Source organism: Nasonia vitripennis, chromosome 3 (assembly GCF_009193385.2).
Source record: "Nasonia vitripennis strain AsymCx chromosome 3, Nvit_psr_1.1, whole genome shotgun sequence".
NCBI lineage: Eukaryota > Metazoa > Arthropoda > Insecta > Hymenoptera > Pteromalidae > Nasonia > Nasonia vitripennis.
Window position 1 is genome coordinate 8337622 of NC_045759.1, and position 17014 is coordinate 8354635.

At 43.9% G+C, this 17014-nt stretch overlaps 4 protein-coding genes and 1 non-coding gene across 8 annotated transcripts in view; 2 read left to right on the plus strand and 3 right to left on the minus strand.

Moving 5' to 3' along the window:
* LOC100121308 (transcription factor Sox-9-B) overlaps window positions 1–5855 on the plus strand; it is a 9206-nt gene extending 3351 nt beyond the window's left edge. For 2 of the 4 annotated variants that reach the window (XM_032598652.1, XM_008215211.4), the window contains exons 3-5: window positions 3152–3554; window positions 3632–3939; window positions 4028–5855. In XM_032598652.1, the coding sequence (XP_032454543.1) occupies window positions 3152–3554; window positions 3632–3939; window positions 4028–4376 (1060 nt within the window). In that variant the 3' untranslated portion in view covers window positions 4377–5855. Of the gene's footprint in view, window positions 1–3151; window positions 3555–3628; window positions 3940–4027 lie in introns of all 4 variants that reach the window. The other 2 variants (XM_016984050.3, XM_001604863.6) reach the window with 1 other exon arrangement.
* Window positions 1–7772, minus strand: part of LOC100121326 (transcription factor SOX-9-like) — a 20845-nt gene extending 13073 nt beyond the window's left edge. Inside the window, exon 1 of the mRNA XM_031926507.2 lies at window positions 7692–7772. The gene's annotated coding sequence lies outside the window, so the exon portion shown is untranslated. The remainder of the gene's footprint in view (window positions 1–7691) is intronic.
* On the plus strand, window positions 7697–15975 carry LOC116416773. The gene is made up of 2 exons (XM_031926342.2): window positions 7697–8233; window positions 14120–15975. Exon 2 carries the CDS (start codon window positions 14136–14138, stop codon window positions 15918–15920), a length of 1785 nt encoding a protein of 594 aa, XP_031782202.1. The 5' UTR covers window positions 7697–8233; window positions 14120–14135; the 3' UTR covers window positions 15921–15975.
* LOC107980457 lies at window positions 9401–10580 on the minus strand. Its single transcript, XM_001604386.6, has 2 exons — window positions 10417–10580; window positions 9401–9985 (listed from the first exon to the last, which is right to left on the minus strand). The coding sequence occupies exon 2, from the start codon at window positions 9921–9923 to the stop codon at window positions 9591–9593; it is 333 nt and encodes a 110-aa protein (XP_001604436.1). The 5' UTR covers window positions 9924–9985; window positions 10417–10580; the 3' UTR covers window positions 9401–9590.
* A 922-nt stretch (window positions 15976–16897) lies between the features above and the next one.
* bantam (microRNA bantam) lies at window positions 16898–16984 on the minus strand. Its single transcript, NR_039040.1, has one exon. It is a non-coding gene; the product is annotated as a microRNA bantam (primary transcript).
* Window positions 16985–17014: the final 30 nt, after the last annotated feature.

Consider the following 17014-nt stretch of genomic DNA (forward strand, 5'->3'; position numbering starts at 1 on the left):
ACTCCGTGATTATTTTTTTATACCTTGAGAAATTGAAAAGCGCAACCCGAGCTCGAGAAAATCGAGCGTAAGAGTTCACGCGCGCTCGAATAGTGAAAATAAAGAACGACACTCGAAGGAGGCGTGTCGCGGGGCCACTTCTAATACACACCGTAGGGTATATCGCGCTGGCCATTGTCTCGAAAGTCTCCGAACACGTGGCGTCGCGTTCCCGAAGGGTGACTGAAAAAAAGGAGGCAGTGCGCTCGTAAATCATAGACAATCGGTGTGGCCGTAATGGCTTTGTTTATAGAGTCCCGAGCGACGCGTTTGAAATATTCGAAAATTTTTACTGCTTTCTCTCTCTCTCTCTCTCTCTCTCTCTCTCCGTAACTCGAGAAAGGCCTCGTTTTTTCGTGAAATTCGGGCCCCCTGTAGTACTATACGACAAAATCTCTCTCCTCTATACGCGAGAAAGCAAACACAGCGCGTGACTCTTTCGCGAAAGCTCGCGCGAGATAAGGGGGACTTTCCAGGTGCGCTGGCGAGTCCGTATCGGCTCTTTTTTGTGCGCGCTCGCAGCTCTTATCCTAAGTCAGAAAAAGGAGGAGGAGAGAAAACGAAAGAAAAGAGAGGAAGAGAGAGAGAGAGAGAGAGAGAGAGAGAGAGAGATACCGATGCGCGTCCACGTATCCTTGGCGCGTGCGAGCCGAACCGAACAGCTGCTGTTTCGAGAAGGTAGACACACCGAGGGGTATGATAAAAGCGCCGGTTTTTCGGAAATCACAATACCTGCCTTGTACCCGCGGCCGGCGTCAGGTGAATTTTCTTCGGCGTGCGTTTCTCAACACAACGCAAACGCGCGAATACTATATATAAGCGTCGAGATATGATTTTTTGGGGAAACGATCGCAGCTGCGCTCGTTGTAAAATACACTCGAGATTACATATTTTTCAGAGCTTTAAAAACATACTGGTTCACGACGATTTCGAGCGTATTCGCGAGCGTTATCAGATCGAGCGGGGCACGTCGTATAAATACACGAGTGGAATCCGGTGATTGAAGACACGTGCGCTCGGTTTAGTGGGAATCGAGCGATGCATCTCCCGCGAACCAAGTCTTTTTTCCTTCTCGCAGGGGCTCGGTTTTTGTCGACAGCCGCAGCTCGTCTCTGCCGATTTGGCGGAGGCTTATCGATGACCGGTAATCTCGGATGCGCGTAATGGAACGAGCGAGCTTTTTGCAAACTTACTTCCGGCGACGATATACTTAATCGTGTACGGAGGGATTTTCGAAAAATCGCACTCGCGAGCGAAATCACACGCTTCGGCTTATTTTTTCTCGAAAAATCAGAGGAGGGGCACACATGTGCTTCTCATATACGCTCGCAGTCACTTACTTACGCTCGAGCTTAATCCCCCTCTCGATCTCATATTCTCTCTCTCTCTCTCTCTCTCTCTCTCTTTCGAGAGAGAGATCCGCGGCGAGGATGCGATATCAGAAGGTCTCTCGGGTCTGGTTAGTGTTCCAGAGAGTCTTGAGGGCATCTCGCTGCACAAGCGCACGCTTCCGTAGGTGCGCGCCGATGTTTGCGTTCCCATGAATATAATTTATCCTCGAGCGCCGAAAAAGCCCTTCGCAGTGGGAAGCTTATTCAATTTTTTAATCGTTCCTCAGCAAGCGTAAACAAAGCGCGTCGATGAATGAACGCGTGAACTTGCAATCTAGAGTAGAGAAAAGCTCGACTGGTCAACGGACTCGCTCTATCTCGCACAATATCCATCACTCGCTCTCTCTCTCTCTCTCTCTCTCTCTCTCTCCTCGTGTCTCGATAAAACATAACGCACATATAGCTTTTTGCCGGCAACAGATGCACCGAGACGACGACGACTTACGCGCTTGCGTTCTGCGTTTCATTACTCATCTCGTCTTCGCGAGGGTCAGCCGATTCGAGATTTCTTCATCGTGTACATATAACGCGGTGCTCGCGTCGGTTCTCACAGTGGGGATAATATGCCGGCGACGAAAAATCTCTCTCCGCGAGAAAAAAGCAGCCAGTCGCTCTCGTTTAGTCACCTTGAGCCTATACTCGTGCTTTTTTATGTCGCTTATGTGTGTACGGAGAGGGGCTTTACGTAATATGCTCGTATAGGGATTGCGGCTGGGAGGACGGAAGCTTGATGGGATTTTTTTCGAGATCGTCGAGTGTTTTCTTCGAGGAAAAGCACACGTATCCGAAGCTATTAAATCCCCTAACTGATCTGTATTACATCTCTCAGCCGTAAAATTGATAATCGATCGGTCAATTAATTACGCTCTCCTAAAAGAGATTACGAAGCAGCGGCCCTCGGTCTACATACCCAGAGAGAGAGAGAGAGAGGGAGAGAGAGAAATCGACGATGATACTCGTATACGAATCATCGTCCGACTGCAGCAGCGCGCGCACATAATAATATCGACTCTCGGTTCTCGCTTTGTCGGCGCGTCGTATATAGTCGTTCCGACGCGTGGCCCGAAAATACCGGAGATAGTAGGTCGACGCTAAACAAACGTCCGCGTCTCTGTGACTCTCGTAAACGTCCGATTCGCGCGGCGGGGGTGCCATACGAGATCGAGAGCATCTCTCACGGGAAAATGCGTAACGGCTTCTCGGTATATATAATTGTGAGAACCGGAAAGTCAACGCGAGCGATATGCGCATGTTTGCGTGCTTGATGCTTCGTAATAAAAAGAGATAAAATATTGATACGCGCGGGCGATTCGAGGGAAATTTCACGGATATTAAAGTTTATGGGTTATGGAGAAGCGGTGGCCGATTACGTTCGTGTATTGCTTCTTGAAAGCGATTAGAGATATGCGCGCAGTTTTTTTAAATATCTGCGCGTTCGAGGACTTCTCAATGGTTACGAGGAGAGCGGAGGCTTGAAAAATGTGGGTTTTCGATGAAATTCCGAACCTGTAAAATGATGCAAGCCCAATAAAAGATCGTCGCGAGGCTTAGCACCTCCCGAAAGAGAAGCCGGCTCAATTAGCGCCTCTTCGCCACGGTCAACGCGCGCTTTTGACTTTCGTTCGGTTATACGCGAGTCTCAGCCGTCGCTTCCTCTCGGTCTTACGCGCACTCGTCGCGAGATTTCTCAAAAATTAACCGAGACACCTTCGCGCTTTCAGACAGCTCTCGGAGAGCGACAAGAAGCCCTTCATCGAGGAAGCCGACCGCCTGCGGGTCATCCACAAGCGCACCCACCCGGACTACAAGTACCAGCCCCGTCGCAAGAAGCAGTCGGGCAGCTCGGCCTCCTCCTCGTCATCGTCCTCATCTTCGACGCGAGAAGTCCGCAACTCGTCCCAGCAGAGCAACAACGTCACCTTCAGCGTACAGTCTCGAGCCGGTTGCAGCCAGGTCGGCTCGCTCAAGCAGGAGGACATGAGCGTCTGCGGCGACGCGATGCTCGGCTCGCCGCAGACCACCAGCGGCTCCGTCGGCTCTTCCTCGCCACCCACGACGCCTTCCCAGGGACTCTCGCCGCCCACGCCGCCGACTACGCCGCGGGGACAGCACTACGTGCACCAGGTTCGTGCATTGAGATGATTTTTGCGTTGGGTTCTGTGTACCGGGCTGTTTTTACAAAAATCCGCGAAACGCAGCAGCACCACGGCTCGGTGTACCAGCAGCTGGACCTGGGTCCGAACCACATGCAGGCCTCGCCGGAGATGGTCCAGCACCAGCAGCCCGAGCACCAGCACTCGGGCGTCGAACTGCCGAATTACCTGGAGCTGCCGGATAACGTACCGACGTTGGAGGACGAGCAGCTGAGCAACTTGGGCACGATCAACCTCGGTATTCCGCTCAATCTTCAGGAGTGTGAGCTCGAACAGTATCTGCCGCAGCAGCAGAGCCTCCCAGCGCTCCACCAGTACGGCGGGCAGGCTATCAACAGCCCGTGGCTCTCCAACAGGTAATTTTCCTCTCCAATCTCTCGTTCTGTTCGACGAAAAATGAATTTTAATAAAACTGAGCGGAAACCCACGAACTCTGTCGCACAGGTACGACGACGACTGCGTCGAGCGACTGGGCAAACGCCACTACTCCCTCGAGCAGACCCAAGCCCAGCAGCAGCAAGCTCCAGTCGCCGGTGACTCGAACGGCTGGGACGACCTCCAGAGCCAGCAGCAGCAGCAGCAGCAGCAGCAACAGCAACGCAGTCGCGAGGACATGACGAGGTTCCACGAGCTGCAACCCCTGTCGGCTCTCCCTCCGGTCCAGTACATATCCCAGCATCACCACCATCATCACCCTCAACTCGGCCATCAACACGCCGCGGCGGCTGCTTACGCCCAGTACCGTCACTTCGTCCCGAGCATCGACTCGTGGCCTGCAAACTACTCCTCTTAGCTAGGTTTTCTGTATACTATCCTTTGTGCGCGTGTGAGTAAGTGCGTTCGCGAGCAACTATTTCGCTACATTAGCGAATCTGGATTCGTTATTCGAAGGTGCAGCTCGCTCGATACAATGCCTCCTTTGACGCGTACTGCAACCAAGTGCTCCGCGTGTGTGTGTGTCGAACGAAAAATATATAACGTAAATAATAATTATCACGTGTGTCACTTTGCGGGAGAGAGAGAGAGAGAGAGAGAGAGAGAGAGTGAGCGACATTCGCGCTGCTGTTATTTTATTGTATACACACTCGTTATATTGTTGCTTGGCAAAGAGGATCGACAGCGAGGTACGTAAGTGTCTTTTGGAAGGATAATTAGTCGCGAGGTGTGCATTGTTATTATTTTTAGAAAAAGTAGTCGTAGCTTAATTACTAGCATAATCTTCTGGGCGCACGTACGAGGGTCCGGTATGAAAATTCGCATCACACCATGTTATGATTATCACATACGGGCGCGGGTGATCAGACGAAGCGCCGAATTAGCCAAATACAGAGGTAATTAAACGAATTTTAATTATTCTTTAATTACAGTGATCCTCCTAGCATATATACGTAAAAAGCACAGCCACCCAGTGGCGCCTATATATTCACCGCTGATGAGAGGTGTAATCAATATATTATATAAATACGATTATGTTATGTAAAAGCGTAGAGTCTAAACTTAGTTCGTAAGCGCGAAAATCGGCAAGTTCGATCTATGACTATATATATATATATCTAACATAATCCATATCTCTCGATGTCGGTACACGCGCGTGTACCGTTCACATTATACACATAGCCAACTGGAGAACGAAAGACAAAAAAAAGCTCACCGAGACTCCATGACATCATTCCATGACAGCCGGTCGGAGATTTCCAGGCCAAACAAACCTCTATACTACTACTACTACTATATACCGATATACTGCTGTGTATACTCTCTTGGCGAGAGGGAGAGAAGTCCATCTAATAATATAAACTTCCCCGGTGCGTCTATGTATGCGGGTAAACCGTCGAGGCGAGGTTTATGCGATCGGACGCGATCGGCGCGCTTTTCAAATAAACCGCGTCGTTCGATTTTCTCTCTCTTGTACACACCGCACATACGCACCGATTTATATACCACTGCGCGTTGTGTAAACGGAGGAGAGAAAGACGGGACCAATTTTTTGCGTTGAACGTCTTTTTGTAATAACGTACACATATACGTAAATAAGGAAATTCGTCGCGTTATATATATATATATGGCTATATATAAATGAGAAATATAAAGTATAAGATTAAGGGCAACGCCGCGCGCGCGCAGCTTTTGTACTTAGATATTTATTTGTATACCTGAATCGCGAGAGCATCTCTATCTGTATATCGATGTAAGTGTGAAAAATTAACGAGCGAAAAGATGCTGGTAATATGTTATAACGATTTGAGAGAATAAAAAAAGTTTAATCTTGAAACTCTCCGCTCTTGTTTATTATATCTCCTATACTCCTTCATTTTGTACATTTTAAATATAAACTAGGTCAATACGAGCAGCTCTTTCGCGCCGCAGGAAGTGAGATCCCCCAACAGTCGCGCGAAGGCGATGTTTGCGCGGATGGCGGGACACAATAAAGTTCCAAACTCATAACGTATTCTCCCGCAGGATAGTCTGTACATATACACCGCGCGCTTATCAAAAACCCGCGTGGGAATGTCGCTCTAATGCCTACTCTCGAGATTAACCCCTTTGCTCTCTCTCTCTCTCTCTCTCTCTCTCTCTCTCTCTCTCTCTCTCTCTCTCTCGCGCGCGCGCGCACAGGAAGTGACAGACTAATACTCGCGACGCTGCGCTGTTTGCTCCTCTTTTTTTCTCCTCAGCTCTCGCCCCGTGTACGTTTTTTTCTTTTTTTCCACGCTAATATAGGTATACACACGTGCTGGAGATCGCTAACGAACTCGGATGTTTTTGCCGCGCTGGGAATCGGGCCGGTCTAATTTTGGACTTAAAATGATTTTGTAACGACGAGAAATTATCGGAAATGTCGTCGGTTATACATTGAGTACACATTATACCTTTATCCTATATACAAAGCGATTTCGATCTGTTCGGAAGTACACACATAAGGGGGTCGGTCGGTATATATATATATCGGTATCAGCGATATAGAGGGGCACTTTTTCGACAATTCGTCCATTCAGCAGCGCCGAGAGAGAGAGAGAGAGAGAGAGAGAGAGAGAGAGAGAGAGAGAGAGAGAGAGAGAGAGCCGCGGCAAAGGAAGCGCGCACGCGCCGAGAGCGTATAATAAAGAGCCGTAAACCAGGCGATACAGCTGTCGGCGATCAAACGGCTTATCTATATCTGTATATATACGGCGAGCTCTTTCTGTTCATTCATCGAAGATCTCGCTCTCTCGTATAATATAGTACGGCTTATCGGATGCGACCTCCCTCGAGTTTAGAGTTATATATATATATGTGTTATGTCCGTTTAGCTTGAAATTAGTGCCGGGATGAGTAGTGAGCGCGTGATTTACGTAAGAATTATTAATTGAGCGATGGGGTGATAAGGAGGAAGATTAGACGAATTTTTAAAAGTTCGAAACGGGTCAACGTACGCGAAATTCGCAAAGATCGTGTCCGGTTCGATACCGAAGCCCGACACGCCATCGACTCGCAATAAAGCGCAGTTAGTTCCAAAACAGGAAAAAGGAAATATATAGGCGCGATACGGGCAGAGCAAACATCAGCCGCGCGCGAGCGATCTATACGTACACATATGTACTATCTGACGACGTTACCACGGTAATTATACCTATATAGCATAGAGTCATATATAGGTACTTTCTGGGATAGGGCGACGATGCAGATAATGCGCGACTTACATATCTATAGAGATTCTCCACGGGACGTTATCTGCCGCGCACATCCCGATATTCGCGCTTATCGCTCTCGGACTTGATGTTTACAAAATTTTTCGTAAAAATGCCAACCGGCTCTCGAGTACTTTTGAAATCCAGTAGTCAACTTTGATAAGTCCTGCGTAAATTGTCTATATCGCGCATGTATTTACATTGCAGGAAGGATAGATATATAGGGCGACGATGTGTGAGCTGATATCTGAATAGGTGTAAAAAGTCTGGAGAATAAAAGAAATGAAAAAGTCACGCGCTTGCGTCTGCTGATGGTGATACTGTTGAAAATTTGAAATCACTCTTTTTGTCTCTCGTCTCCATTCTCCATGATTACCATCCGAGTGCAACGAGAATAATATTATGTATGTAATAAACGAAGTAATTAAAAAGCTCCATACCTTTAGTTTGAAATTCGCGGGGTTTCGACGCCCTCAGAGTGCAGCGCCGCGGACCTCTTCGACCTCCCCCTTCCCCCCGCGCACTAGTCGGTCAGTTGGTCCCGCCGCACCGGTCGCCTTTGTTTACATCATATCCTTACATCGCGGCTTTTCTTTCTCGACGTTGTGTTGTGCCATTACTTAAAGAAATTCGAGCCAGTGAGTACTTATCTTCTGCGAATGTACGTGGAGGAAACAAAAAACGTTAAAAGTAGATGCGCCGAACTGACGATTTTGATCCGAAGTTTCGTTCAGAACTGTCGAAAAACGCACCTGTACTTACTTTGTGAAGTGTTTTCGTATAAGTATACGTATACTATGTACTAAGATTCGTCTGGCTTTGGTGCTGGATAATACATAAAGTACAGAGTAACCTTGCAATTTTTCGAAGCACAATATCAGGGTTTGATACAATAACCACAAAAAGTGACAATTGCGACATTTTCGAAGGCTGTAGAAGTAAAGAGACTGGATGAAGTATGCGCACTTATTCTGCTGCTGAGGTAAGTCAAAATCATCAAGTAATCTTCAGCTTTTACATAATATATATATATATATATATACTTATTATTTTTCACGCGATCTCGAGATTAACCTCCAAATGGGTTCGCTTTTGTAAGCAGTTTAATATCGCAAAATGTCTAGCGCCCTAAGCCATAAAACTGGCAGTATAGGTTGTAAGTATACTTACGAAAAGTCGCTATGTCGGAGGTGACGAGGGCCTTTTTTGGTTCTTTGAACTTGCTCTCGAGGCCTGCTGCACTTTCTCAAGTGCGGCCACTTTCGTCGAGGTCTAATACTTACACGCAGCGGACAAAGAAGACCGAGTATATACTTATACGCAACGAGCTTCGAATCGCCCCTCCTAATACTTATAATGTCACCTATCATAATATATAGGTATTTTACGAGCTGTGCCTGAGTTGCAGCTAAATCACGCGTGTATTTTTTATGGTTTGAAACTTTTTATAGCCTTTCTTTTAATTTTTTCATAGTCCAAGCAGAAGATCGTTAACTATTTTGTTATAAAAAAATGAAAAACTCGACGAGGATTTAAATGCAATCGATCGCAAGGGGTTCGGTTTATTGCATTATCTCGGTTTCCTTCGTTATTTTACTTCCACACCTCCGCACAAGATACGAATCTTGTCCGCACACGTGCAGACAGTAATCGGAAATTACGTGTCTTACGAAATCCGTTTAGACAAAAATTTTTTGCTTATCGCCGTGTGTTAGCTTTACTCCGATAAACCTGCCTGTTCAAATTTGCGCTAAATTTATATTTCAGATAAAAAAATTGCTCATTTGTGACAGGAAATCAAAATAAGCCGCCAAAGATACACGACACACGGGTAAAGAAATGTCGTTTATTTTACTTTTGCACACCTTTCTCGTCCGTATCGGTTATAAAAATGGAAAAGAATCATAGTAATCAATAAAATCCTTTGTCTGCTTTGATGCCTTGCCGCTATGAATCCTCGATGAAGTATAGAATTGCAATGATTAATTAATTATGTTTATGAGAGATTGCATCAAACTCTGTTATATGGCTTATGTAATAATATAACATAATTAATTAAAATTTCAAACTTACGTAATAAAGTGAATTCGCAAGAGCAATTTGCAATTTTGATCAGTCCCCGTTTATGTCTGTTATAGATATTGTCATATTTTTGTTTATAACATTTTTTATTCAATAATTCATGAAAATTCGTAAATCAGTAAAAAAAATCGTTACAACTGTACAGCATTGTTATTTAATATGACGCAAATCCGTAAAGTAATTGTTAAAAATAAACACATAAACATGAACAAAACTCACTTTCACGTATTTGTATAAAATAGCAGAACATACAATGATTAATAGTTTAAAAGTTTCTTAAATACATGGGAATATTCCTTGACTCGATCAACTAATCCCAGAATCAGATCTTTGTCACCGGGTGTAAACGAGAAATTTTCTCTCTCGTGAGCAAAGAATATACCGAAGTAATCCTCACTGCGTGCGTCGATCGGCGGTGAAAAGTTTATCGATCTCATAAAGCCTTCTATCTCCTTGAGCTTGGCAGGCGTAATTCTTTGAAATGAAACGGGATTGTCATAACCCATTATGTGCATGATGTTCTGTACGTAGATGGGAATGTGTATTCCATAAGTGCCTTCTAAGCAGGTCCAAAATGTATTGATAGACATTTTTGCAAGTAAATCCTTGTTTTTTCACATCTAATAAATGTAAGTGGAGTCGAGTAGAGTAGCTGTAAAAAAGAATAGCCAATAAATATTTATGGAGGTACTTATAAATGACAAATCATAAAAATTCAATTTAAAACTTATTAGAGAATTAGTACACTTGTGTAAAGCATCTAGAGAATCGCTATTCGTGTAAACTAAACAATTTTTATGCGAAGAGAAAAATGTGATCGTTTCAAAGAAAATCCGTAACTACGTCTCTAGTTTTCGAGTGCTATTTCTAAACTAAAAAACTCCAACTCTAGGTCTCGTGCACTTCTTTGACGATAAGAAAAATAAATAAAGTGTAGGTGTTGGTACAAAACGAATTCCGATATCGATATATCTGTACGCGCCAAGTCAATATATAAATTTCAAAATTGTTAAAATGCACGCAAGCTAGAATATTCGATACCGATTTGAAGATAAATTTAAAGAAAAAAAACAGTGTACTTACTTTGTACTGTATGTCACGCTATAAACTCAATTGTAAATTTCAGTAGTGTTAACTTGACAATATTTAAAGCTGATCTTTATATTAAATTTAAACTTATATAAGACAGTCGTCATTCCCAGAGAGCCACGGCAATACTAACACTCAGACTTACACTTCGTGGACCGCAGGAGTAGCTATATAGTGCAGTGTTGCTACAGTCACGTACGAAGTAATATATACCTACACCGTATTGCTTTTCAACGATAAGCACTTTTGAAGTACTTCAAAGTATGCAGAATGTCTTTCTCTAATGTAACGTTCTTATCAAGGCTATGCAGCAACTTATACATTATACAACATTTTTTTTAATTAACTCAGTCATTATTGGCACAAGCATTTCCTCATCAAAACCCACATCAATAATTTCTGACAATTAATTTCTGCTTTCAACTTCTAAAACTCAGACACGCGCTTAGCACGCTTCGCTCGCTCGTAAAGCTTCGTTCCTTTCGTCTAATATGGGCTAAAATATCCCCCCAGCTCACCGATCAAAAACGAGAAAGAAGAAAATGTCACGCGCGCATGGACTTACAGAATACAAGCGTTGCGGCATAAATTTTGCACTGACCGCTTGTCAAAACAATCTCGAATCTACGCATTCCTATATACATATAGGTATACACGCACGCCTAATGCTTTTCTACTCGGTTAAAAGTCGAAGGTCGCAAGCTTGAAACACGAAGCTCGCTATACTCGCTACGTATACGAAAGTGTATCGCGTTGCAGCCGTGCGCGCGCGCGCGTGCTTGGAGCGATTCGCTCGAAGATTTTAACGAGGGGTATCTCGATCTCGCACTTGTTTTATTCTACCGAGTCGGCGATATACTTGCTGGCTTCAGTCCCTGTAGCTTGCTGTACGGAGGTGACGAATTCGCCTTCGTTGTGGCTGTATAGGGCTCGAGTCGATTATGAAAGGAGCTACTGCTATTAATGCTCGTTATGGCTCTTAATTGTTCGATTTTATACGCTTTCTTGCAGTAAAATCCTGCTTAAAAAACCTCCCTGTGAAAATTGAATACTTCGAAGAATTAAACATGTATTTACCCAGTATAGGAGCATCCCGATAGAGTTGTCCAGCACATCGACTTTCTCGAGAGCCGTCAGAATTTTTGACGAAAAGGCAGCACGTGCTGCATCGTTTTTTCGTTACGCGGCTCGTTTGTGACACTCGATAGGGCTGCGCTGCCGCTTCAGCACTTGCCGCATCCCGACGTCTTCATGTTTTGTGTACGAGGGAAAGAGAGTCTACACCTTCTTTCGGAAGACGGAGATTTTCGCGGAAGCCCGCGGCGTCTTTCTTATGACTGCGGCGATCGGAGGGCCTTGGATACTTGATAAAGGATGCGTTTTTACCGGTTGCTTTTATTTTCGAGATTTGTTGTACCTTTTTGTTGAATTCGAGTGCGTTGATAATTTAACAATAAGCTCGAGTGTCTGTGCTGTTAACCTTGGATGTGGAAGTTTTGCGAAGTCATGCGCTGTATTTCTGGAAAGTGTCAATAAATAAAGTGTCGAAAAAACGTAGATAATCGAATTACCTATAATGTGCGCTTCCAGGTGACTTTTATTGCGTGACTTTGCTTTTTTTTGGAGATTGAAGAAAAATGCTCACTTTGTTTAATTAAAGACGTAACCGATGGCAGAATCTACAAAGCTTAATAATACATTACAAAGAAAATGGCCAGCTGCAAGAAAGCTATATGCAGCAAGCTTTGCTGTTCGATCGTTTCTTATTTTCTCGCCGCGACTCCCGAACCCGATGTACTTACATACTTCTTGTTCGCCAAAGCTCGTGTGCGCCGACGACGCGCCGGTGTAGATACGAATCTTTCCCGCTTGATAAATTGCCACCGGAAATTCTGGCAAAAAAGCCCCTCGCGCTCTAGATGCTTAATTGGCAAGTCGTCGCCATTGCAGCCGCCGGCACACGTCGAACAGATATATTCTCGCTCTTCGCGAAATAAATGCAATACGTCTTCGACGCAGCTTTTATTTTTTTCGCGGCTTTGACACTAAACTGGCGGCTTACGCTATGCGAGCTGAAATCTGACATTTTATTCGATATATTCTCTGAGAACTTGAAGTATTTGAAAAAGAAGTATATTTATGTATTTTTTTTTGCTTTTCTACTAAACCCGATATACACATTCTCTAATCGAATGGCTAATTTTGTTTGTGTAAGAAATAGGCCTCGTAAGTCAGCATGACACATGTATAACCAAGGCAACGGAGGTTCGCACGCGATCAGTATGTTTTAAAACCGCGACACTAACGGTCACTCATGGGGGTGACAGGGTGCGACATCACTTACCCGAATTTAATGGCTTATATAACATTTTAAAATAGCTAGTGATATCTCAGTTTAAATACGTCTTAGTATGAATTGATGGTCTACAAGATCTTTTCAAAAAGTAAGCTAGAAAATAAACATCTTTTGATATTTTATTTTTATTTTACTTCCTGTATTTTGTAAATTATTTTGATAAGTTATCCAATCGTTTGTGTTATTTATTCCAGTTGAAAATAGTTACGTTTCCTAAATATTACGATCCACGAATTCAAAAATAGATTTTTATCATACGAACTATATCCTGGTAGAAATTCATTAAAAAGTTAAGTTTAATTGGCCAGTTTTATCAAATTTTAATGTAAAAAAATAAATTAAAATATTGCTAATATTTTAGTGATGCGTATCTGTAATACCGGCCGCAGAAAGATGAGGAAACCGGGGAATGGAGGAGACTACACAATGATGAGTTACACAATCTGTACGCGTCACCAAATATTAACAGAATAATAAAATCGCGCAGATTGGGATGGGCAGGGCACGTAGCGAGAATGGGAGACGACCGTACGGCAGCGCGTGTCATGAAGGGCAGGCCGATGGTAACGCGACCTCTAGGTAGACCTAGACGTAGATGGGAGGACAACGTAAAAGCGGATCTAGTAGAAATAGGACGGGTGGGTGTCGATCGGAGAGGTGCATCTTGGGTGGGGTTGACACAAGATAGGGCAGCGTGGAAGGCTTGCGTAGATGAGGCGATGAACTTTCGAGTTCCAAATGCCATGTAAAAAAAAAAAAAAAGTATCTGTAATACCACATCGGTATTATTATTAAGTTAAAAATTGTTTTTCCCTTTTTTGGCATTAAAACGTATATATGTCTTATTACGAATATTTGGATTTTTTACAATTGTAACATATTTTTCTACAATTTTTGGATTGTAACAGTCATTTGACAAATTTCAAGCAAAAGTTTCGTTTTATCATGAGTTAATGCGTTATATCTATGCATTTATAACGGTTAAACGCTTATTTAGTTTAATCGTTAATCACAACTTAGCTAAGTGTCTTAAAACTTAGCTTATTAACCGTTAACATTTCTACCAGGGTATCAGATACGTCATTAAAGATATGAAAAATCCATTAGTATTAAAGGATTTACATTTGATACGATATACGTATTTCGTGTAATGTTGTACGATAATAGATCAGCTAGCGCCTTATCATGAAGCATAATCACGAAAAAAGCCTTTGTTAAGAATCTATTTATACGTGATGTATTACAATGAGTATAGTATATACAACTTATATTACGATCATTGTTGACCAACACATAAACAATAACAGAATCAATATTGAGTATAGTTGTTCGTAATTGCAGAATCAGCAATGAAAACATGAAGATACTGGTCTACGTAATAATGTTGGCGATGTTGGAAGAAGGAAAAGTTGTCCATCCATCAAACGAAAATTGGCTGGATTCTCTCGTTGATAAGATCATAACGAGTCATAAACTATCTCAGGCTATTACTTTCACGAGTAACAAAGAAGACGTTGATATCCGGCGACGAAATTTTGCATATCAAACAATAATAAAAATGATGCCCACAGTGACGATAGACATTGCAAAACTAATGAGCTCGAGAGATAACCGATCTCTAAATTTTCCAATAGTTCGCCATCCACGAACATCGGCTCTGTTCCTAATTCTACAGAACAAAGGTAGAAGCGGTGCCTACGTCAAAGAAACGATCGACTTGTTAAATTTGTTCGTAGAATTGTCACCTGTGCAGATCCGACCTAGGTGCTTGGTAATATCATTCAACGACAATATCAGATCCTCGAACAAAGACGACATTACAACGATATTATCAGCAAGCTGGTCTTTGAAATTCTTGGATCTCACCATCCTTCGAGTAAACGCGAATAACGACTTAGAGCCCTACAGTTACAACCCCTTCACGAAACAGTTCAACGTCCAGTCCCTGCAGCGGATCTTCCCCGACAAGCTTCGCGACATGAACGGCCACACGTTGATCTTACCGATCTACAACTACCCTCCAATGATGACCATCACCGAAGTCATCGAAGAAAACCGGACGATCATCCAAGGCCACGACTATCTGTACGTCGAGATTCTCTCGAAGAAGCTCAACTTCTCGTTGAATTTTCTGCGTCATCAGATCGAACCGAGCGATCCCAGCTTCTTTCCCTTGATATTCGCCAAGCTACGCAGTGGCGAAGTCAACATGCTGGGCACGCAGTTCCTTGTCGGCGGCAACATCTTCAACAATAGCGTAGCGATCGGTAAGCTTCACTCGCAGAACAAGTTCGTCGTGCTCTCGCCACTTCTGCCGATGTCGAAGCTCAATCTCTCCCTCAACCTCTTGCTCTACCTCTTGCTCTTCCCGATCCTGGTGATCTGCTTCTGGCTGATCGCTAGACTGCTGCGCTTCCCTAAACGCCAATGGGGAGTCTTCTGCGTGTTACAGCTGCTTCTGGGCATGTCCCTAGAGCAAGTACCCCGAAGACTGAGTCAACAACTAGTCCTGCTGAACCTACTATTCGTGGGGATGAAGTACTCGTCTGACGCGTTCAGCAGACTCACTGACATCGAGCTGCTGGACGGCGATGTACCGTTCGACACTGCCGATCAGATAAGCCGATCGGGTTTCTCGATCTACGCGCCGGCTTTCCTCCAACGCCAGTCGTTCCATGATCCCAGCGAGATCATCACTCAGCTTGGACCCAAAGTCAAACCGTTACACCAACAGGGCTGTGTCACCAGGTTGACAAAGTATCGCAACTGCATCTGTTTAGCTCCTTATCGGTCGGCCACCTATCTGCTCGAGCTGGTGACTTTGGAGTACAGGAAGCCGGTGATGAAGTTATCGAAGGAGTCGTTTTTGCACGACTACCTGGCGTTCGCTTACGAGAAGGGCTCGCCGTTCGTCGACAGGTTCAACAAGATCTTGCAGAGGATGGTCGAAGCCGGTGTTCCAAAGTCCTGGACTGGACCAGGCAAGCGATTGATTTTTGAGGAGATGGAGGACCACAAGGAAGGACTTCTACTGAAGCTGCTGCTCGCGATTCTTTTCGTGGGTTACTCCGTCGCTGCTTTGGTTTGGCTCGCAGAGATTCGGTTCACGAAGAGGCATGACTCGAAACATAGATGGAGGTAATTTATATACAGGAGCTATTTTGTGTACAGACTATATGTAATAAAAACAGTGGTATAAAAAACTTTTTTAAACTAATCAATTATAAACCAACCATCACAACAATTAATCACGAGAGGGCGCAGATTACAAGAACAATAAAAAGCGTCCGCAGAAAAAGCGAGTCGGCAGAAATAATACCGTCAGAGATGCGTCCGCGCAGACGGTATAAAGCTCATCGCGATCGTTATATTATTCGAGTCTCGAGCACAGCACGCGTCTCGCTCTGCCCTTGAGAAATGACTTGCCCGCGTGCACAGAAGCTCCTTTGTGCGCGGCGCGCGGACGCCTATTTATTTATCTGTCAACAATTATGCACCGTCGCTGCTGGCACATACGATGATGAGTACATTCGAATGTGTGCGTGTACACACGGATAGGCGAACGATTAATTTTTGCGAGAGCACGTGGGCGGTCGGTATGTTTATCGGTATAACGACGGCCCGATATGAGGAGATTTTTATGTAATGGACGATTAGACGTTAATTGGCTTTTTATTTGGTTTTTTTATGGGTTCGTCTTTTTTTTTCTTGAAAAATATCTGTGTCGTGCTTTGATCGAGCTAGGAGTTTATCGGTGTATTTATTTGGTCGCATTACTGATAAGTGATAAGTGATATGTCATGGTCGACAGATTAGAGTAATTTTTCATCTAATTACCCTAGTTTATATGTGGTGTACAATTTTCGTCGACATTCGGTATTTTAATTAGTTTGACAGTCGTCGTTTTTAATGCAACGGAATCGTACATTTCAAAGTCAACGCAATAATAATGATAAGAGTTGGATCCGGCAAATAAAACTTTTTTTCATCGCACATAACGGTTCAGAAAGTACATAACAGAGTTGGCAACTATGCCGTATTCGCACAATCATTATCTTCCCATATAAATTTCGCTACTCCATATCTGTACAAGATTCGAAGTCAACGCTCCATCCAACGCTGAATTCGGAACAAAATCAGCTTTCACAATGATCTCAGAATCAAATACATCTGTCAAATCATTGTGAAAACCAGTTTCGTCTATATACTGGGCTCCTTCACCAGATAGCCTCTCCA

Bases quoted from the DNA above. Each gene is read 5' to 3' on its own strand.
- LOC107980457 (XM_001604386.6), bottom strand. From the start codon at position 9,923: ATGTCTATCAATACATTTTGGACCTGCTTAGAAGGCACTTATGGAATA.
- LOC116416773 (XM_031926342.2), top strand. From the start codon at position 14,136: ATGAAGATACTGGTCTACGTAATAATGTTGGCGATGTTGGAAGAAGGA.